This window comes from Camponotus floridanus, unplaced genomic scaffold (genome assembly GCF_003227725.1).
Source record: "Camponotus floridanus strain SB8 unplaced genomic scaffold, Cflo_v7.5 scaffold20, whole genome shotgun sequence".
Lineage (NCBI taxonomy): Eukaryota > Metazoa > Arthropoda > Insecta > Hymenoptera > Formicidae > Camponotus > Camponotus floridanus.
In genome coordinates, this window is record NW_020229326.1 from 169,314 (window position 1) to 192,485 (window position 23,172).

Consider the following 23,172-nt stretch of genomic DNA (forward strand, 5'->3'; position numbering starts at 1 on the left):
GAGTCCTGCAGAATGACGTAGTAATCCCGGGGGAGAGCCTCGGCCTTAGCCTTAGCTTAAGCCGTGAGGGTTTGCATACACGTGGAATGGGGCCGACACTAAGACACCGGGCACATCCACCGGGCCGCGTGCACAACGCGGTCCTTAAAACACGGATATGCGCAGCCCCGGCGCCGTCTAATCCACGAGGGTCTCAAGCAAAACCCGAATTCCCATTGGCCGAGGAATACTAACGGATTTGGCTATTCCGTACAGTCGCTCTGGCCGATCTGAAATATTTAGCTGGATCGACTCGGTCGGTCTGGGACGAGTCGAGATGTGAGATCAAACAAGTTCGCCAACGCGTAAGATTACGAACGTGCGTCTCGCACTCGCGTATGACTTGCATTCCTCGCGAGCATCTGATAATGAACGTTACGTCGCGTCGAGTCTTACGAAATCGTAGACCGTTAAACAGCTCGCTAACAAGTCTGTATTTCCTTTTCCCATTCCCGGGAACCCTCGTCGGTTAAATATAATTTAATCGCTTGAGAGATTTTCTTTTTATGCAGAATATGTAGAAATGAATTATAAAATTCGCGGATCACCCCCGCCCGCACTTTAAGACTCAAGATGATGTTTCAGGGTATTCTCAGTTTCGAGAGTGCAGGGGTTAATTGAAACGCAGTGTCGAGATGGTTCTTTTAAACAATAACGGCGTTTTAGAGACATCGTGCTAAGGTACGTAATCTTCCGGGGTTTCCCGGGAAGTGACTAAGATCGAAGTGAGGAAGCGAGAGTAGGAGGGGCGGAGGAACGGCAGCCACTAGAGCAAGAGGATTCGTGATAGAAGGGTAAAGTCTGGGGTAGGGTAAAAGGGGAGGGTTAAAGGGCTCCTTAGCGGAGATCTTAGGCAAATCCAGCGTGAAATCGCATCAGAACATCCCCTTGCCAAAACCACCACTTACTCCTACCATCTTCGCCCGATATCTGCGGTATTCGACTAAGGAAATTCTTACTCCTATTTCTTCGATCCGAAGATCGCGCGTAAAATTCGGTGACGTTAACCCTTTTCGAAAAAAATACATTGTCGACAAATTTGTATTCTTCATATGATTCAAAACTTAATTATTCAAAACCGCGTATATATCTGAATGCAACAATATCGATTAGGATGAATTATTGATGCATCAGTCATGTTAACATTTTTTTTAAATAGCGTAAGATATTTATTTTTAAGATATTTATTTTAATATTTAATTATTTACTTATATCTATTTTTATATCTATTAATTATTTTTATTTCTATCTTGATAGCAGATTTCACTTTGATAATTTATTAATATCTCCTTTGTGTATGTGTCATTTGAATTTTAATTGAACATTAATTTCGATTATCGTTTTATTATGATTAATTGTTTTTTGGAAAAATTGATTCTTTCGGATTCACGAGATTTGCCATCGAATTAGAGATAAAAGTTTATCTCGATGTTCGTTCTCTTTCTCTCAGGTAGTCAGTTTCTAACGACTTGACAGTTACAAACGGACAATTACTCAAAGCGCGCTTTCTTCCTCCCGTCTTTTCTCTCTCGTATCTCTCGTTGTATCCCTCTTTCCTCCTCGTCGCGATCGCGGGGCATTTCCCGGACGTTTCTCCGCTCTCTTAATCAAAACACGGAGAGAGAAAAGACATTAAAAGCCGCGGCGAGACCCGCGGTATCTCGCCTCGAAATAGAGTTCTAGCCAACCAGGGAAGATAAGACTCCCCCTCGGAGCTGCTCTCTTTCCGGCGTTCTTATAGGATCGCTCTATATGCGTGCTCTATTATTACAATACATTCAGACGCGCCTGCGAGAGTCGCGTGCGATTTCCGCGCCCGGTGAGGAGATTATGTCAGATCCCGGCGAAACGGAAAAATGTTTCGGCCCGCGTGATAAAGCGTGACAGATCAGAACAGGGGACGCGAAGTATAGCGTTTCTTTACGCACTTTTATCTCAACGACGAGTCTATGTGCGTGCACGACATTAATCTGTGATGTCGGCAAAATAGCGTTATTAAATGTAAATTAGCGATCTGAAATAATTTTCTGTGTCATCGATTGACATATTGTTAGTTCACGTATTCCTAATTTCTTGGCTAGGAAACGTCCAAATAGATAGATGCTATCTTTATTTCCTCTATAAGATTAAAAATTATTAAATATCTCACATGATAAAATTTAGAATAATATATAAGAAAATATTAAATATAATCCTTTAATAATTAAATTTAAGGTTCTTGAATTAATTAAATGTAATAAACCATTTTATAAAATTTGAGAATGAAAAGCAGAATTTCGAGCAATGCAAGGACTTAAATAGGACGATGTTCCAACCTCGTTCAGAAGATTCACAAATCCCTGCTGCGCGTTTATTCCCACCCTTGATGATCTAAGATCACCGTGCTTAACGTATGCGATCGTTAACTACTTGCACAGGCGATACTAAGTTGCGCTTCTTACACATACTCGGCGGAGAAACTCGAACTAGATCTGCGTTCGAATACATCCAGGTGAATACATAATATGTAATCCTCGAAGTATGCGGACTCGGCGTCTTAGGCTAATCTTGTTAGGCCTTGTAAGCCTCCGGCTGACCCTATAGAGCAGACTTTTAATCCCTTAACACGCTACGCGTACGGAGATTTTGCATAAGAAAGAAATAGGATTGTTTTGCCCTTGTCGAGGCGTGTCTTCCGCTCTGCCTCTGTGTCTCGCTGAGGGTTGTTTTCTATCACGAGAAATATCATGTAATCTTTCTCTGTGTTTTTATAAATTGTTAATTAAATATTCTTTTACTTGAGATTTCCTCGATTATTCCTCTCGATAATTCATCTTCATTCTTTCAGTCTACGTTCTTCGATATTAATAATTTTAATTAATATTAGTGTGGAAATTGCGAGGAAAACAACCAATTTATTGATTGAGATAATTTTGTATCTATCTTCATAAGATGAAGAAATTATCATTTTAAACAATTATTATTCTACTGTTACAACTGTCATATAAAATAAGTAACTTTGTTATTAAACGATAAGAAAAAGAAATAATAATATAATAAAATCTCTATTATCCAAACAATATCAAGAAGAGAAAATCTAGTATGTAAAATAAATATAATATCAAATGGCATATATAAAATACAGAAAACAACTTCATTGAAAATATAATAACCATGTTAAAAATAGTAGACAAATTAGCTTAGAAGAAAAAATAAAAAAAGAAGATCATTATCATTTTTTTACTTTAAGATAACACAATCAATTATCTGAAGAAATCGATTATGAATATCTTGTGTTCTCCGAGAAATCCAGATAATAGAGATTCTATGACAATTTTTTAGGGTAGTAGCATCTCGTTGCGGAAGTCGCGAAATATTCAAACGACACTGCCGATATAAAGGCAATGTTTTTCATGGATTTCGCATCGGTGCGCATCGCGATCTGGCGCGAAAACGCGCGTGATGTTTTACCAAGTGATTAATGCGCGCCCCGCTACTCTCTATATCGTGATACGCGGAATTGAAAAAGGGAGTAACAAAAAGCTGCTACGCAGCTGTTGCCAGCGGAAGACAAATGGATTCCTGGAGTACCAATCGTCGTCGACGAAACTTTAAATAATAATTAATGATGATTACAGCGTATAACTTAGCGCTCATGTTCAAACAACGCTGATAAGTTGCGGTCATTGTCAATATCATTTCAATAGTCGCGCTGCGGCTTCACAGAACGAAAATTGCGACACGTGTCAAGCAAAGAGTTGCGTCAAAGGTGGCCTATGATTCGCATAAATCTAATTTACCAGTTGCTTCTTAACGCTCTTATTTTTAAGCCGGGAAAATCAATTTTTGCTACATGCAAATTAATCTTCAATTAAACAAATAATTAATCGAGTAATAAGCAGCAATAATCCTTTTATGGAGGACCTCGATATTAATATCGATTTAAAATCTATTTATTCTTATTATAAAACATAAAACCTCTTTCCTAGAAATACAATTCTATGAAGGTGAGAGAGAGAAAGAAAGAAAACGATGAGTTTCGCAATCGTCTTCTGTAGTTTTTTTTTAGGATAATAAGGTACGTTGCATTGCTATCTATGTAAAGTTTTGTATATACAACGCACCGGTTAACAAATCCTATTAAAAATACATTTAGCAGCGAAACTGAGACGGCGGTATTTAAAACAAGCCGATGTCGTGTCGCCAACATTGTCGGTGCACAACATTGAGAAGATGCTCTCCTTAATACTGCCTTATATTTATATTTATAAGAGCCTTAGAACATTAAAAGCTCTCAGTCGGTCATTATGAATGCACAATAGAGTCGCGGCTTCGTCTCCGTGATCCTCGTCGGGATAATTAAAAAGGGAGCCAATTCGACGATTCAGCTCACGAGAAGTCTCCCTTTGCCGCCCTTTAACTTTATTCCCGTCTTACTTATCTCGATAATGTATCCTTAGAGCTGCAAAAGCAACTCGCATTAATCGCCACAACGTATCTCTATTCTTATTAGATTATAAATCAATATAATTCGCGAGAATCATAGAGATAAATTATCGAAATTAATTCGTGATTCGCTCGTGAATTGGATTATTTAATTTTCCTATCGTTAGTAAAATATAGTAAATATTTGCGGATATTTTAGATTAAAATGTATACATCAATAATTGTACAATCATGAAAACATATCATGAAAATAAAGTTTGAGTTTATAATTGCTCGCATGTTATAATCGTGATAATAGTAAGTGCGATTAATGACTATCGATATTTATAATAAAAGCGATTTCGATAATAATAGTATAGTTCTTCGTTTTAAAATTTGAAACTGTCGACGAAAGTGTACGTGACATAAATCACATTTATAACGTACTTAATTAATACCTACTTAATTAATACGTCTAATATCGAATTCAAACACACCTTATATTTAAAAGGAGAGAGCATCCTTAAATTTTATATGATTCGAAAATAACGCGAAATCTCTTAAATTGGCCGACTAACACAACTATTTCGACCTACAACGCGCTTATTGTTATCACCTTCCGATGATTAATTCCGGCAAAAACGATGCTAGAAATAAATTCGAATTATCCGTCGTGTCGTTCTCAGCCATTCTCGACGAAATACAGACGTTTTAACGATTATTACCGGTCGGCCGGGAGCTCCCATCGGCGACATCACCTGCCCCGAGCCTGAAAGAGGAGAAAGATAAATCGAAAGCAGGATGCAGAGGCGTGGATTTTCGCGGAGGCCGACGCGGCGACGGACAAGCGCACACGATTTCGCGCACACACACACACACACACACACATGCTCCCGTCGTGGCAACGTGCGGGATAAAGAGGGAGAGGGAGAAAGAGAGGTATAAAGAGAAAGAGAGACGAGCGGGGTGACGAGGGTGGCGAAGCGAGAGGGAAAGGTGAGGTCGGTGGGATCGCCGTATACCTATACGCATCGCGATATAACACGCCGGAGTTAATGCCACTAACACATCGCCGCCATCTTCGGGGATTATCCTACGGGGGATATTTTTGATCGTGCAATAATCCCTAATACGATTTACACAGCTCGTGCTCGCAGGGACGCACGCACCAGCCCGACTGGCCGTTAACGATTTGGCCGGTTGCACCTGATCGTTATTCCAAGCGCGAACGTTTCGTTTTAATTATTACAAGCATTAGCGCAAAAATATATGCAGAATGCGAGGAATTGCGTGTTCATTTGTTGTTCATGACGATGGAAGAAATGACGAGGTTCGTCAAGGATAAAAAAAGCTTCTCGCTCTAAAATGCAGTTTTTTTCTGTAAAGGAAATTCCATCGACTACGCATGAGATCTTATAAAGTAAGAGCCATCAACGACGATTAAAGATGTATATATTGTTTTTATGAAAAAAGTCAAATGTTGGAAAAATAAAAAATGTGTTGTCTTCTAACGATTTAATTATACATGTAATTTCCAATTGTCTGTACTGCAGATACTATTAAATTAATGAAGCGATAGTATTTGATGGATTTAACTTCCATGGCGTAAGCGTCTATGCGGAATATTAAATCATACTACGGTGATCATCAATTAAACTTTAAAGCAGATAACCTTAAATCACTGCAAATATTACGTCCACTTGCCCTTTCAATTACACAAGTTACATACGTTTTAACTGTTGAATTCACCATTTTACAGGCTTATTTATGTAATATTCCGCACAATGCAGCATAACATATATTTCTGTTATAATCGAGACGTGCAATCTTTAATTGACATCTTAATTAACATGCATCTCATTAATCATGCACCATTATTTTCAATATTTTCTCCATTATTATTTTTGTATCAGAGATTTTCGAGAGCGAAAGAGTCGCGCGAGGAAAGGAGGTCGCTTGGATTTGACGATTAACATCAATGATCGATCGATCATCATCAGAGATTAAAACATGCAGGATAATCGCAATCTACGCATCGTTAGAATCGTAGACAGCGACACTCGACTCGCATAGTCGTTAGAGAGCGCCGGATAAAGATAAGCGCGTTCGACCCGTCGTCTCCTTCTTCGTCTTCTTCCTTGGTCGCGGCCGTCAGATTAAGCCGTGGCAGCCGTGGGCGCTGACCCGTGAAGATAACCGAGACCGTGTATTCTTCCTCTAAAGCCGATCTTCGATCGTCGGGACCCTCTCCGTCGATTCACGCGCACCCTTTCCCGCGCGCGCTCATAAGCCGCGGCCTTTTTTATCAACCCCCGCGAGCGTAGCCCGAGTGTTGCATCTCGTCTTCGTTGCCAGCTTTCGGGTTTCCAGAAGCCGCCGTCGTTCGTTGCACTTTGATCCCTGCAACGCGCGAGGAATCGCGCAGATAACGCAAGACAGGCGGACAGGGGGATGACGGAGTCGTTTCTCGATACACATAACAGATTTTCCCTTATCGACGAATTACTCATTCGCGGTCGAGACAAGGCACGTGCACCCGGATTATTACGTTTCGTTTATGCTCTTCGGCTTCAATAACATGACTGCGTCACGATCGAGTATAAACTGAAATCGCAGGTCGCGGTTCTCCTTATTACGATTGTTCTTTAGTGACTATATCAAATCGCACGAGAAATATTCCAATAGCGAGACGTACAAATTTAGATTTCTATAATATTTTATCTACAATTATGTGTTATATAGTTTCAAATTTCAAATTTTATTATAAGAAAATTTCAGATTTTAAAGTATAATAAATTTATTAAAGTATATAATAAATATCTTTTTCAATCATTTTATCTCTGATATTTTCTTATCGTTGCATTTGATTTTTCGGAGTCGCGTAATTTTTTAAAAATATCGTAAAGCGACACCCTTGATTACAAAATAATATATGATAGCGAAAAAAATCTACCGTTTAGCATTAAGCTTGAATGCGCCGAAAATTTTATGACTCTTACGTTGCGGGATTATTTAAGCAAACAAAAAGTTACGTTCGGAGATTCGATAACGCGATGTAGAATTAAGTGCGACAAAATAATAATTACGAAATATGGAAGAAAGAGAGGAGGAGAAGTGCATCGAAATCGACTAAGGCTGAAGACGAAAAATCGCTGATTTCCCTAGGCTCGTCGATTCGGTCTTTCGCGAAAAAGAGCGCCAAATTAATTCAACTCGCGCCGCATTTCCTCCACATTTGGGCGTCCGCCCGATGACAATCGTGCCATATATGTATTATACATACAGCAGATACACACACACACACACACACACACACACACACACACACGCACTCGCGCGCGTACACAACGTCCGTGTGTGCGACGGTATAGTGTTACGAAAGTGTGCTTTTAATCCCCCTCGAGCTAAAAATCAATAGCGTGCCCCCTTGATGGTTAAAACCTCCCCCGGGATAAGCCCGGGCTGGGACCGTAGTTAAATAAATCCTGGATCAAAGGATAAGTCCTACCTACCGTTCTTTTTTTTCATTCGCATATACTTTTTCCCCCCCCTCTTCTCGCGCGCGATCTCCTCCCTCCCTCCCTCAGCCTCCCCATCTCCTCCGACCCGGTATTTCCCCTCCACCCCAGTCCCCCCTCACCACCCCATGGCCCGCCGTTTCCCGCTCTTTTCCATCCCGCAGCGGATTATTGCCAAGATCGTAAATTATGAATCTTAACCAGTTCGACCAAGTGAAATTATTTCCCATCCCTCTTTCTACCCTCTCCCTCTCCCTCACCCCCCTTTCACCCCGGTCCTGTTTCTTTATTCGGCTACGACGGCTAAGCAGGAAGATCGAGATTTGTGACGGTCCCCATTCGACGGAATTAAGATCATGTTCCGTCCTTTCCTTTTTGCAGCCGAGCTCCTTTCTCCCCCCGTCGCTCTTACTCTCGCTCGAGTTTGCTTATACGCGCTTCTCTTTCATCGCCGCCATCGCTCGCAGTCCATCTCTCGCGCGCAAGAGCTTTAATCTCGGATTATTTCGTACCACCTCCGGGATCGGGGATTAATTCGAGGGGAAGAGTTGACTTATTTGCGAACGACGGCGACGGCGACGGCGATGGCCTTTCCAGAAAAACACGCGTCTATTAACGTCGAGTTTATAAGGAGCCCGACGATAAAAATTAATGGCTACTTTCACCAAGGTCGATTAACTTTAATCGCTAGTTGGTCCTGCCCTCCTCGCCGCCGTCTCATTTTTATTCCGCAAAGAGATGAGGAATTAGTCGAAGTGAGATCAAAGTCGGCCGACGACGGCCAAGTCGGCTCGCAAATGATACAGGGCTCTCTGATTAATGAATTCTTCCTTCGCCGGGATGCGCGCGATTCTAATTTCCGAAAGAATACACGGGATATCGTTACGGCCGTTTGAATACGCAACGGGAACAGGAGAAAAGGACATCGAGATTATCTAGCGAGCTTTCTAAGGATACTCGAGTCCTTAAGTCAGCAGGGGAACATAAAAGGAATCGAAAGTTTGTACCCGCGCGCCGCAGGATCACCGGTCGCTCCCGAGATTTCCGTTGAATTCGAAGGGCTTTTTGTACCAGGATCTTATAGGATAAACGCGGACAAGGCGCGCGGTGTCTTCGCGGAAGAAACGCGCGCCAGGATAACTATTGGCGAGACCTCGCTTGATCCTGGATTTAGACGGAGTTTAGGGGGTTTTCATATCAGGAGTTCATGATTACGCATCGGCGCCCTTACTGTTCGCGCCTTCACCGCTAAACGGCAGGATCACCCAAAGGATCATTCCGGTTGTAACTGTCAGTCTACGTATCGATTGCACGAGATATACATTTGTAAGGATGATAATTTAAAAAAATTAAACATCGTTTAAAAATTAAACATCGTTTAAAAATGTCAAACTTGAAACCGCACAGAAATTATATTAGCGTTGATAAAAGATGTAATCGGGTCCTTTTCATTGAGTTTAACTCAGTCTTCTTAGCTTTTAAATCCCTATTTGAGATCTTTAAAGCACTTATCAAGCAGTAATCTTCTTGGAATGATCGATGCAGCTGAGATTGCGGATTAATATTAACCGCGTTTTCTCGTATTTATTTGTTTTTTTTTTAACGCCGGAGAATTTATCGCATGATGTAGCGCTATTTTATAGAGCAAGTTTTAAAAAATTACGATAATAATAGAAAAAAAATTATATCTTCATATTTTAATCACCTTTCTATCGCATTGCGTTTCATTGTAGGCCGTTTTGAAAGAGAGATTAAATTTATCTTGCGCGAAAAAAGTTTTTGACTGACGTACGAGAGAGAAAGACATGCAGATTAGCGAATTCCCCCACTTCCGTTGGACGGATTTGTCTAGATTTAGCGGAGGTTTTGCCATCAGGACCTCATGAGGTAAGGATTTTGCGACGCGCGCTCTCGAGAATCCTGCCGAAGGATCCTCTGTATCCTGCCACCCTGGTATCAGCTTCTACGTATATCCCCTCTAAATCGTCCACGGGCTTTGCTCGCTATGCCTACGAGCCCGGATTTCGTCGGCTCTCCCATCCTCGCGCCTGTTGCCGGATGATGGCGGGTCATCATCCCTGTCGGCTCCCCACGATATCCCATGAGAATGTGGGTAAGGCCATCGTGTGACCTCTCCGTGCCAGGAGAGCATAATGCGGGGGAAGGACGGGGAAGGAAACGACGTGTTGTGACGGGGGTGTCAAAGATCTTCGAAATATTCGTAATTGATTTTCCCCCGTTCAACACGAGAGAATGACAAGTTCGTATATAATTAATATTTAAGATTATAAGCATGCGGGTGTACAATACATGGAGATTTTACAGACGTGGATATGGGCAAGAATCAATATGAATGATAAAGAGATGTTGAAATATTTTAAAAATTTCATTGTATGTAATTATGCATTGCCGTGTCAAGAATTTTCAAAATTTTATAATAAATGTGTATGAAACTAACGCTTCGAATAAAACACAAAGAAAGTAACGATTAATTTAATATTTTTACACACATATATTTATAATATATATATATATATATATATATATATATATATTTATAATATAAAATATAAATACTAATAATATTTTAATTCTATTTTACTTTTGCATTCTTTATAATATACTAAACTACTAATAAAATTTAAAAAATGCCTTATTTTTCAATGATAAAAAAGTTGTAAGGAATAAATATAATTTCTTTAGTCTTAATTATTTATTTACTTTATTATTTTGTTTCTCTTTCTCTTTCTGCAAATTTTTTATTTTTCCAATATATAAACTATGCAAAATTTTCAAACATATTTTTATCATATTTATCCATATATATATTTATATAAGAATATCCTTCCATAAGCAATATTTTATCTTATAATAAATTTAATACATTTATCTACAATTAATTCTAGCGCGATGAAAAGACTCGCGTCATACCTTTGTTCAATAAATGGCTATAGTCATTTTTCTTCGAGATAAACACTCTTTTTAAAAAAAAGCGATCATTCTTCGACAGACGGAGGGTTGTTTACCGAGGGACTAGGAGAGCATCACCGACATTATTATTGTTTGTCTAACACTATCCGAGCACAGAGGTAGCCAAATGGCATCGGCATTTCTCGGTGATGACACTCCATCGCAATGATCAGGATTTCATTTTTGGTGCTGGAGGTATAAGTTTGTCCGAGGTTTTCAGAAAGAGCGAAGAGCCGACGTTGCATCTGATTTTCGCATCTCTTTATTATCTTCCAACTTTATTATTTTATTTTCCGTTCGAAAGCAGATATCGATACAGAAAAATAAAATATATTATTTTCCGTTCGAAAGCAGATATCGATACAGAAAAATAAAATATATTATTTTGAATTAAGGAAACACACAATTTCTCTTATTATTAATATCAAATTAATAAAAATATTTTTCGTTTAATATTTCTTTATTATTCGCAAAGATCTTAAAAATAGACCAAATATAGCATATTCAAATTTGAAACTGTCTCTTTGTAATTTCTTTTGCTTCAACATTAGCAATAATTCTCCACTCTTTGTATTTGACAGAAAATTTTTATGATAATCTTTATATAATAATAAATATCAATCTGCCAATGTTTTTTATCCTATGGATATAATTAATACATCTTTTTTATGTGCTATATATTTTATAATTTATAAAATTTTCCCTTCCTCTTTAATTTACAATCTGAGCTTTATGTAAAAAATCAGCATAAATAAAAAAATGACAATTTACTAAACCAATAAGAATAACAATTAGTATTTGACTAGAATAACTGCTAAATATATTGAAACAAGTGCTTCGTCCATGTTGCGTTTCGAACTGTCTCGTCTATAATCCGTAATGAATTAACCAATCTCTGAGATTATATAACCCTGGCGTTTTGTTTGGTGAGGCCGCTTTGAGGATTAGTAAGTCTAAGTCCTAAATGACGGGATTATATAATCCGGCGGATTGCTTACGTTGGACTTACTCGAAAGATAGAAACGTGGCAATTAATTTGCCATCAGTATGAATTTCATGCGTACCGATAAGAGTGCGGTTCCATTTATTTATTTTATATTAATATTTCAGATATTTTTTCGAAAAATACGATTATCTATATCGTATATTATTTTTACCCCAAATATTCATACATTTATTGGTTGCATTAGAGCATGAAAAAAAAAATCGATTCAATATTTTTTTATTGTAAAAGATAATCGTATTTATTCGTATCAAGCGTATAAAAAATGTTAATATTTATTTAATATTTATCGAAAAAATTTATGCGAGTGATAACATATTAACGATAAAAATTCGCAATTGATCCATCTTATTTTTACTTGTGCCTGCAATACATCATCTTCGCATTAACCGCATTGCACTCCATTTTGTCTTCACAGAAGTCGAGTATCATTTATTTGATTTGCCTCATAAAATAATTAGGCCGAGATGATAAAGATAAAGATTCTAAATGATATTCAAATAACAAACAAAATAGAGTCATAATTAAGACAATTGAGCAAAACATCTGTTCTTTCCAGAAAAGAAAAAGAGAGAGACTAACGCATCTCTTGCATCTCGTATTCTTGATATTTGTTATGTCGAAGAAACAAATTGATGTAATAAAAAATTATTTATATGTAACTTTAAATAAAAATAAAATAAGAAAAATTAAATAAAAAGCGTAAAACAAATAGAAGAAAAATATATTTGTTGAGATGATATATATAATTAAACCGCGATCTGTCAAATTGAGCTGCGACGAGCGATCCAAAAAAGATATCAACGAATGCAGCGCAGGCTCATTCACGCATTATCCCCTCCTCCAATCAGCCACCGGTTGCTAGGATTTTTTTCACGACTCTCGTGCGTAAACAACTAGCAGGATAGCATACGCACCCTGCTGGAATCCGCGGTCCTTCGGGAGCCACAATTCGGCCGGGCGGACAGATAGAGCGAGAGAGACGAGAGGAAGCGCGGATGGCAAACCCAGCAGTGGAGAAGAGCCGGAGAGGCGCATCCAAGTGTCGAGAGGGAGGGAGCGAGAGAAGTAGCGAGAGGGGGAGCGAGAAAGGGTGCGTGTGCGGCACATGCGTAAGAATGCCACGTCCTGGTGTCCTGCTCTCCTGATCGCCGGGGTCCTACAAAAGCCCTTATTTGGGTCACGGGGCATTTCCGAGGGTCCGGGACGGGATGCGGGACACCTTCCTGCCGCTCCTGCTGTCCGGTCAGCGAAAATAAGGCGACAGGTATCGGACAAAGGACCTCATTTGCATATTTTTCGGCAAGACAGAGTCTCCCGGAGCCGAGTTCGCCGAATAGGCGTTCCAACGTATCACGACGTGCTTAAGAACGGGTAACGCGGCCACTCGGCGCCGGGGTATGCGCTCCTGATACAAGAGACGTCTATTAGGCCTATAAATTGTCCCAGATCGATAGCGCGGCCAGCTCCAGCGGAAGCTGGCGAGAAAAGAGGCGCGGAGCGGCAGGTGTAATCGGGTCAATGTACACATATTTGCATTGTAAAAAAACGTGAATCGTTGTGTCATCATGTTACAGTTGTTAATTAAAGTCGAAAAAGTAAATAATTCAGATTCTAAAAAAGATGAAGCGTTCTTTTATCATATTTATTCGCACTTATTCGCATAATATTTTTCATTTCCCCCTTTTTCACCCTTCCCTTTAATATGTATCAGAATTCTATTATAAAGTTGATGCATTTAAGATATACTTCGAAGATATTGCATCCATTCGTCGAAACTAATGTATGCAATTTATCTCTTGATTAAATCAAACAGCTGCTTAAATGCCTTCACCATTTCTTCTTGGATGATTTGAATTTATGAGATCTTACTACATAGATGATATCTATGCGTACATTGTAATTACGAAAGTCCGGGTCAGTGAGTTGATCCGTAAATATCTACGTTGTTTCAAAATAACAAATAAGATATATAGTTGTAAAACTCATCGAACTTGAATTCATTCTATTAGTCACTATTTTTTGAGACAAATAGAAAAAGTTGATTGTCTATTAATAAACTAGCAGACTGAAATATTTATACGTAAACACATGAGTTATATAAATAGTTTCATTATGAAATAATTAATTGCATAAAAGATAGAAATTCTAAATATTACAAATATTTTTGAAATACTAAAATATTTTAAAAATTTATAAAGTTACTTATTATTGTAAAAATATAATTAAATTCAAAAAAATTGTTATAAAAATGGAAATAAAATATATATTATTAAATATATTTCGTATACAAGGAGAAAATAATTTTCAATATGAATGAAATATTTTTAATACGTGTAGTGAAAAAAACACATTTTTTAACAATTATAAAATTGTCGTCATTATAACAATTTTCTTCTTCGATGAAATTACTCTACATGATTTACGATTATTAATGAAACGCTGTGTATTATAACTTTTTATATATCAATAAATTTTTAGTTGTCATTATAAAAGTATATAAAAGTGTTAATTAGTAAGAGACAAAATTGACCAATAAGAACTGTTAATTAGAGCTCAAGAAAATAAACTTTCCCTTTTTCTTTTTATTAATAAATTCTGAAATATTTATTATCGTTAAACTATATAACGTTCTTAATGATATCATTAATTAAGGAATTAAATGCATATAATTGAATGATATTGAATATATTTTGGAATAATTAATAAAAAGAAAATTTTCTCGTCCTTCAATTATCGCGCCTCAGCTTTTATTTTCCAATTTTGTCACTTAACAATGTTTATTACTTTGAGCTTATTTTTTTACTTTTATTCAGAAATATGTAAGAGTAAGATAAATATTGGTGTTATTACTACAGGAAGGAATATTCACGCGCGCAGCGCAATGTAACGCGATCGATAAGAGAACGGAGCATTTAGGAAGGTAAAAAAGGGTAGCGGATGACCCTTGAGCATCAGGAACGCAGGATCCGGCCAAAGGATCGCCCGGGGGAATGCGGTTGCGGTTTAGGGGTCTGGAAAACCGGGAAGCCCAAAAATCCGCGAGGATCAGGCCTTCATATCACGCGTCGCGAGACGCGCTTTCGCGCTTCCTGCGAGCCTGATTGTCACCGCCGCTCCTTATCCCAATTCCCTTGCGCGGGATATCCGCGATATCCCTCGGGCGCGTGATCCGAGAGCCTGACAGAGGCGTCCTCGGGACGCGGAGCACGTCCTTGAACGAGCGACTTGGAGAGAGACTCCGAATCGCCACGTGTGCCGCCTCTTTCGCGTCCTCGTGCAACAGGCTAACGCCGCTTCTTTGATGGCACGCACAAAGGATCTACACGTGGTCGTGATCCCTCTCGATACCTCCTGCTATCCTGGCCCACGAAACTCGCCGCAATAATCTCCTGGGAAGTTTCTATCCCGATAAAGGAGATAGAAACGTGGACTTGGGATAGCGAGACACGACGATCCTTTTTATTCGAAGAGAAAAATTTTACGCATGTGCGATTATTCGGTATAATTTTGTTCTTAGTGACATATGCAATACCTTCATAAATGACATAAGTGTAACGTCCAAAAAGCTTCTTCAATTTAAATTAAATTTCTTCCTAAGGAAGGATTCAGATTAAGGGTTTCTTCTCTTTAAACAAATGTTATCGAATATTTTTTCGTCACTTTCCATATTTATAAAATAAAAGGTATTAAAAATTTCGCATATGCAATATTAATAGTCTTTATGTCAAAAAGTTGTCAAAATGTTATTACTCGAAAGTTTCAAATTATCTTACTTTGAAACAAAAAGTTATTGATTATTGTTTCGCGACGGTTTCGTTGATACGCTAATCTCGAATCCTCCGCATAATCCGTTATTTCTGTGTTCGACGCGAGTTTTCGGTTTGTCATTACATATAATTTATTTGCCGCCATAGCGCTATGGCCATAATCCTGGATTAAACGACAGCGGGACGGTGATAATCAGAGTTTTGTTAATAGAACTGCAAAAGGCTCAAAGCCAGCGAACCTTGATATTACTTGGCGGTGATAAAGCGTCGCAATCCCAAAATCCCACTGTATCTTTATTACAAGGATACCGGAGGGGGGGTTTGTTTCTTCCTTTTCCCTTTCTTTTTTTGGGCGGGAAACGCTGAAAAGTCAGGTGACACACGGCCAAGACGTTAAATCTTTTTTATGAATCATTTATTACACGGCGTATTCGGCATTACGTAATCCAAGGTCACAATCCGCAGATTTATCGTCGGAGATGCCGCCGCGAGGCGAGGTTTTAGACTCTTTAATCCCAAAGGCGCGCCACGGAGACAAAATGGCAAGATTATACAAATCCCGTATCGCTTAATCCAGGGATTAAGATTATGGTCATAGACCGACGACCTCTTTCGAAATTTTTCTGCCATGAAGACAAACCGGATTGTGTATCGTGCCATATGCGTTACGAATTTCTTAAGCGTGAAAATAAAATATATTCTTTCGGATATACATATGTATAGAATAAATCATCATTTACAAATGTAAATATAAGTTCCTCGTGAAGAGCCAATTCGCGAATAACAACTCCCGTCTTCTTAATTATTATCATTTACATTCATTTTAGCGTTTATCTAAAATTGCGTTAAAAATCCATTTACGATATAATCGTGATTCTCTATTAATGATCGGCTTTCCTTAAAATGAAAAATAGCAATTGCCATTAAAGCGCAGTATCTTCCTAATAGACCCTAACTAGGAAACGTACACTCGCACGTCAGTCTAATTCATCGACAACGAAATAACGTATCGATTGCGATTGATGATTGTCTCTCGGAATGGAATTTGTCGGATAAAAAATTTGGCGATAAAATCGTTGATTTTCCTCGCAATTCTGCCCCGCGATTCGTTCCGGTGGACGCGTTTCATCCCGGGACCCAACCCGATCATCGTCACCGCGCATTTTCTACCGTCATTCACGACCGTCATCCCGCGCGACAAAGCGCGCCTTGTTCCAGATCTCTTTCGCGCCCGACCAATATCTCGCCGATGCACAGCCCGACGTATTCGCGCGGATACATACATGTATGCTGACGCATACAGGCGCAATATCTTTCGAATCGTTCGTAGAATTCCCGTCGTATCAGGACGGGATGTAAAGCTTCCTGGGGGATGAGCCGCTTAGCCTCTAAACCTTGTGTGCTCTGCCATAGTCCTCCCGCCGCTGCCTCCCCTTCCCCTCCCGCCCCTTCGGCAGCCTCTCGACCGCCCTTTTGTACGAACCATCATCCACGGCGCGCGTATGAGTGCGCGCGTACGTGTGCACGCATATATACGGAACGGAAAGCGGGCCGTATACGCGCGGCCCTGCACGGGGATTATCCGGGCTCTGTATTCGTGGGGATTATCTTTGGGCGCCGCGCGTACATGTGCGAGCCGCTTTGTGTGTGTGCGTGGCCAAATCCTTTAGTGGCTCCGGTATGGTTCTCTCTCGTCCCTCTCTCTCGCTCTTTCTCTTCCGCGGGTATTTGTGCGCGTGCACGTGTGCATGTGTGCGTGTGTCGGGGTACGCAAGGGTGCACACACGCACACGTGCACTTGCGTCACCGGGTTTGACCGGACTGCATGTATGCACTCGCGTTCGCGGCTATCCATGTGTGCGCGTATATGTGTGTCCGGGATTAATCCGGGATTATTGGTCGTGTGTGCGCCGCCCGCCGTCCAAATCCAAAATCCAACGCACACAACTCAGCTAATCCTAACCCCCTCCCCTCCCCCCTTCTCCTCGAGCTCTCCTCCCTCCCCCGCTCCTTCCCCTTTTCACCCTCCTCCCGCCACCTCGTCGCCCTCACCTCGCTCTCCCTCGTATCCTGTGTGTGCTCCACCGACGATGCGGAGCGCGTTGTCTACAGGGTGTATCCGGAAGTATGCGTCCGTTGGTCTTTGTGATTTTTTTTTTTCGACTAAAAGCCACTCGGCAACTTATCGGATTTACGGCAACTTATCGATCTAGAATTGACTCGAAATTATTATTAATATTTCTGTTTTAGGTTTTTGTTTCGACATGATATTTTATGGAAGCGATGATAAAAATCATCTGTCTTTTCGCGCACGGTAACTTATCAGTAAGATAAACTTGAATAGGGCAGAGTTGAGATTCAAGGATATTATCGTATCGAAATTTATCGTTTCAATACGACTGCGTCGATCGATGTTTTCTGTATTTTTCCAGCGTTACATTATTTAAAACAGCATACATTTTACGCGCTCTATTGCAAACTTTCAATATGCATTCGCATTAAAGTGCGTAAAAGTAGTACATGGAGATTATTTCCGATATGTTTTTTTTTTTCAAAATCCAAACTGAGAGATTAAAAATCATTGGACTAAACGTTATGTACATGATAACCATTGTTGCTGATATCACGGATAATGCGCAACACTTGAAAATTTTAAGCGAGTTTTTCAGTTTCGTTACATCCAAAATTACATTATAATCTTCTCATTATCCATGTTGTATCACGGCAAATAATTAACTAAATTTCCCTTCCAGTTAATATATGTATTATAAGATATTAGAATTTAATCGATAGTCATATATTCGAATATGTATTTGTAAATGGCTATCTCGAAATTGGATTTGTCACTTAATTTTCTTTCCTTCTTTTAAGGCAGTATCCAAAAAATTCAATTCCAAATTGATTGTAAAAAAATTTTATCATCATTAAATAAGAAAGGAAAAAAGAGAAAAATGTACATATATATATATACCTGTATATATTTTTCTCTTTTTTTCTGTTTTAATGATGATTTTTAATGATGATTTTTCTCTTTTTCTCTTTTTTAATGATGATAAAGTTTTTTTACAATCAATTTGGAATTAAATTTATATATATATATATATATATATATATATATATATATATAAGTTTACAAAAGTTATAAGTTATTTTTCATAATTGCTTTCCGGAAGAAGCTACTTTTTTTAATTGAATGCAAACGTTCATATGCATGATATCAATAATTTAACGGTATTGATCTTTATTTGAGAGTAAAATTTTGAAAATATTTCATGAAAATTCGCTCGAAAAAGTTTAAGATATAAGAATATTAAGAATAGGAAAACGCGTATGTTCACGCACGCTTGTATGTATATACGTGTGAGAAATATCCATCCGCAATATGGCCCACGATTGCTCTCCGCGAGTTATGATATCGATTTTGCCTTTAGCTTAACGTGTGGTCAGGTTGAAAGCTAGAACATATACAGGGCGTCCTGTGAGAGAATCACTCTCGAATCGTAAGAGACACGAAAGATAATAAATTTCTGTCAATTTTCGTACGCATTTCATTTTTTCATGTCGATTGAATGATAAATGAATTTAATTTATGAACGTTTTCATTAAACGATACATAAATTTTTTATTTGAATTTTCTTATGTTATTTTTTTTTTTTTTCTTGATTTTTCTTTTTAAATACTTAATTTTTTGCAAAGAATTTTATCAAATATAATATAACTTATAATAATATAAAATGCATGTTTTTTTCTAGTATTGAAAATCATTTCCTGTAATTTATAAAATCTTTGCTTTACGTTCTACAAAATATATAAATTCGCTAAATGCTATTGCATTTACTACTAGGTCATTTATATTTTCTCAATATGAAGCTATTATTTCTATAAATAGAAAAGATTCCGAAGACTGAAATAAATTTAAATCTCAAAAACGAGATCTTTGTCAACCCGTAAAGCCATAGTTGGGCGTAATAATTCCGTATATACATCTGGATTACGCTACGTTCTCTATACTTTACAAATATCAAATATATATTTTCTTTTTAGTTTACGGAGAGAAAATTCCAAGTACTTATTGCGACTTTTTTCCGCGAATTATGAATATATATTCCCCGACCGAGTTTTCCTTTTTTTTTTGTATCGCGCAAGCTTGGAGATTACTAAATCAAAACTCTCTTTTATGCCACGGGTACTTTTTCATCCTGTCGAGCGACGCGGGAACGAAAATGGTGGGAATTCAAAGGCAGCCCGCCACAAAAGGCGCTATCTCTCCCGGGAGGGAGCATCGCGTATAGGGTTAAACGGCGTAACGAGTCCGATCGTATGGCGCAAGACGCCACGATAGACGTTCGCAGGTCGCCTAGCCGCATAGCCAGGGATTTGAATTTAATCCGGATTAGTTCGTAAGGGTCACAATATCCTCTCTCTCTCTCTCTTTCTCTCTCCCCTCCTTCGTCCTCCTCCTCTTCTCGAAGGCTGCACCTCGTTCTCGTCTCCGACCCTCCATCCGTGCACATGGATACGCGTATATAGACGTCCAGGTAAATCCGGACAGAACACACGCGGACGATTATCCTAATTCCGCGCTGACGCTTACGGCTCGCGGAGTAAAAGGGAACAAATCTCATCTCTCTTTCTAACTCATCTTTGATATGTGCCGACGTAAAATAATTTTTTTAGCAGAAAGGCGGTACGGATTCATCTTTGAATGCGTTTGTTCTTTTTCTATCTTCTTGTTTATAATTATTATTATTTGCAATGTTAAGATATTAAACGTAATCAAAGATCATAATTGTATTATTTATGTACGTTTCAGAGTTTAACGGTATTGTATACGCGATAATAATAAAAATATCCTAAATAATGATTTAAAATATTGATCCGCCTTTATCGCGTACAAGAATGTCTTCTCTCTATGCTATAAATTTTATTCTCCGTATTATCGTCCGAGTTAGGAATAAGTGGATCGCGCTTTTCGTAGGATTTAAAAAAACCGTAGTCGACGAGGAAGGCGGAGATAAGAACTGGAAAAGGCAGGAAAAGGATCCACGTGCACAGAGAGGGGGAAGGATTAACTATGACGCACGGAGATTTAAGGGGATCCTCGAAATCCGTAGATTTAGGAAGTGCGTGCTTCTGTCCACCCGCATCCCCCATCGCGTCGCGCCACCCTTTTCTCCTCGCGTAGGTCGGGACTGGAAAAGCAAATATGTACTCTCGGCTCTTTGCATTCCTGCATGCCCTCGTATCGTCACGATCAACAGTGAACCTTCTCTTAAGAATTCTTGAAACCGATTTTTCTCAAAGTTAGTCTGAGAAAAGTATTATGGGGGAGACGCAGTTTAGCAATTTAACTTGACTAGTCTTCTCCGTGTTCTTTCTTCTCGTAGCAACATTATAAAGAAGATATTGCAGTAGCAAAGATAGAGAATTTTATTAATTTAATGACAAGTCGTACGACAATATAAATGATAGATTAAATTAAATTCAATTATGATTGTTCCTTTGATTATAATTATCGATTTTCTACACAAATGTTATTTTCATTTTGCAAACATTTGATTTTTATGCATTAACATTTTATTTTTAAAGTATCACTTATATTATCCAATATATTTAAAACAAGTTCAGATATCAATAAATAAGTATTTTCTGGAAAATAAATATTTTTCGAAAAAATAACATATCGTTAATATTATGTTATCAGTCGTTAAGTATAATTGCAAAATAGCAAATAGCAAATATATATTTTCCGATATATTGAAATGATTTTCGAACAGAGAAGAACCCCGGGGTTTGCATCCGAAAAATTATAATTAATAAACCGGATTTTTCATTTAGCGTCACAAACATTTAATAAATTTGTCATATATGATTTAATTCTCTCACGGCCATTATTCTTTACGAATTTTACATGAAAGCTAAACGTCGCATTTCTGCTCATGTGGCGTTTAATTCTCACTATAAACGAACGCGTACAAATTGTTTCCACCGCATTATCGAGGATCAAGGAAATTCCGCCGATAGTCTATCTCGTTTACGAGCTTTAACGACCCCTCTCGCGCGACCTCCATCGAGTATATACGTCTTCGTCATCCTCGGCGGAAATGGACTTTATGACGCGACACACAGTAACTAAGTTCCTAGATTGTCGTATGAAATAAAAATATTTTGAACAATAGGCTCTCTATATTATTCATTTCATATTTCTTGAGCGATTAAATCTTTTACAGTAGATAAGTAGCAGCAAAAATCATTCTGTCATTGTAGAATTGTCACTTCAATATTTCATACTATTACTATCTATAATACATTAACGATAAAAATACCTCAAGCGTATACTTTTTTTTCTTTTTTCTTTTTTTTATAAAATATTAATTGATTAAATAAGGCGAGATTTTTTTGAGATGGTAGAAACAAAATTACTGAATAAATTTCAAATATATCGCTCGCTTATTTATTACGCAAAATATCGACGCGAAATAGTGACGACGATTAACGCTGCTCCCGTTCGACGGAGTGCATTAATGGACGTGACATCGGTGCATCGTTACCGCATTTTCCTTGCCACCGTCATCCCGAACAAATCCCGACCACGCTGTAAAGACGTTAAAGCTGTTTTCACACGACCCCCATTTCTCGTAAAAGGTAACTTAATTCGCCCGGCGAATCGACGATTTACGGCCGCGGGAACCCCGGACAAGCCGTCAAACCCGGGATGCAGCTCGAGGTAATGTAGTGTACACAGATGTACTCGAAAGTAGGGACTGGACGATGAAGAAATACGAAGCGAACGTGGATTGTACGAAGTACACAAGAGCCAGACTCGATTATTTCACAATCTCTTTTTATATTATTATATAAATTATATGTACACGTAACGTGTTATGAAAAATAATATTGAAAATTGATTATAAAATAATCAATCTTGAATAGATTTTCCGAGATTCTTAAATTTTGTCAAAATAAAATCGATAATCGAAGTATCATAATTCCGTTTTCAGCTGATAATTGATAGATTGATCGGTACTTAATTATGTAAATGGTAAAGAAGAGAAAGAGAAAAACTTACCTGTGCTGGAGGCGGATTTGCTGAGATCGAAACCCTCCTGCTTGGGACTGGCGCTGATTTCTTGCTTCGGGTGCTGGTTGTGCGCGGAGAACGGTGTCTGGGGTGCACTGAGAGGTGTCTGCGACTGCAGCGGGTGCACCGATGGTGGTTGAGGTGTATTCTGCGGCTGAGACTGCTGGGATTGATGAGACTGAGGGCTCCTCGGTAACGAGGATACGCTGCTCGGTCTCGATGGCGGCGAGGCCTTATGTGTCAATGCCAATGCTTGGCTCTGTAACCGCAGAGAAATATCAATTAACATTTTTATTTTGAATAATAGGTATAATTTCGATGCGATCACTCTGAATGATATCGGTCATTGTCGTATCCATTATTAAAGCGTAGTGTTTATCCTAATTA

At 38.6% G+C, this 23,172-nt stretch overlaps 1 protein-coding gene across 1 annotated transcript in view; it reads right to left on the reverse strand.

Annotated features, from left to right (window-relative positions):
- Positions 1-23,172, reverse strand: part of LOC105250593 — a 44,634-nt gene that overhangs the window by 12,929 nt on the left and 8,533 nt on the right. Inside the window, exon 2 of the mRNA XM_011256774.3 lies at positions 22,774-23,044. Within this exon, the coding sequence (XP_011255076.1) occupies positions 22,774-23,044 (271 nt within the window). The remainder of the gene's footprint in view (positions 1-22,773; positions 23,045-23,172) is intronic.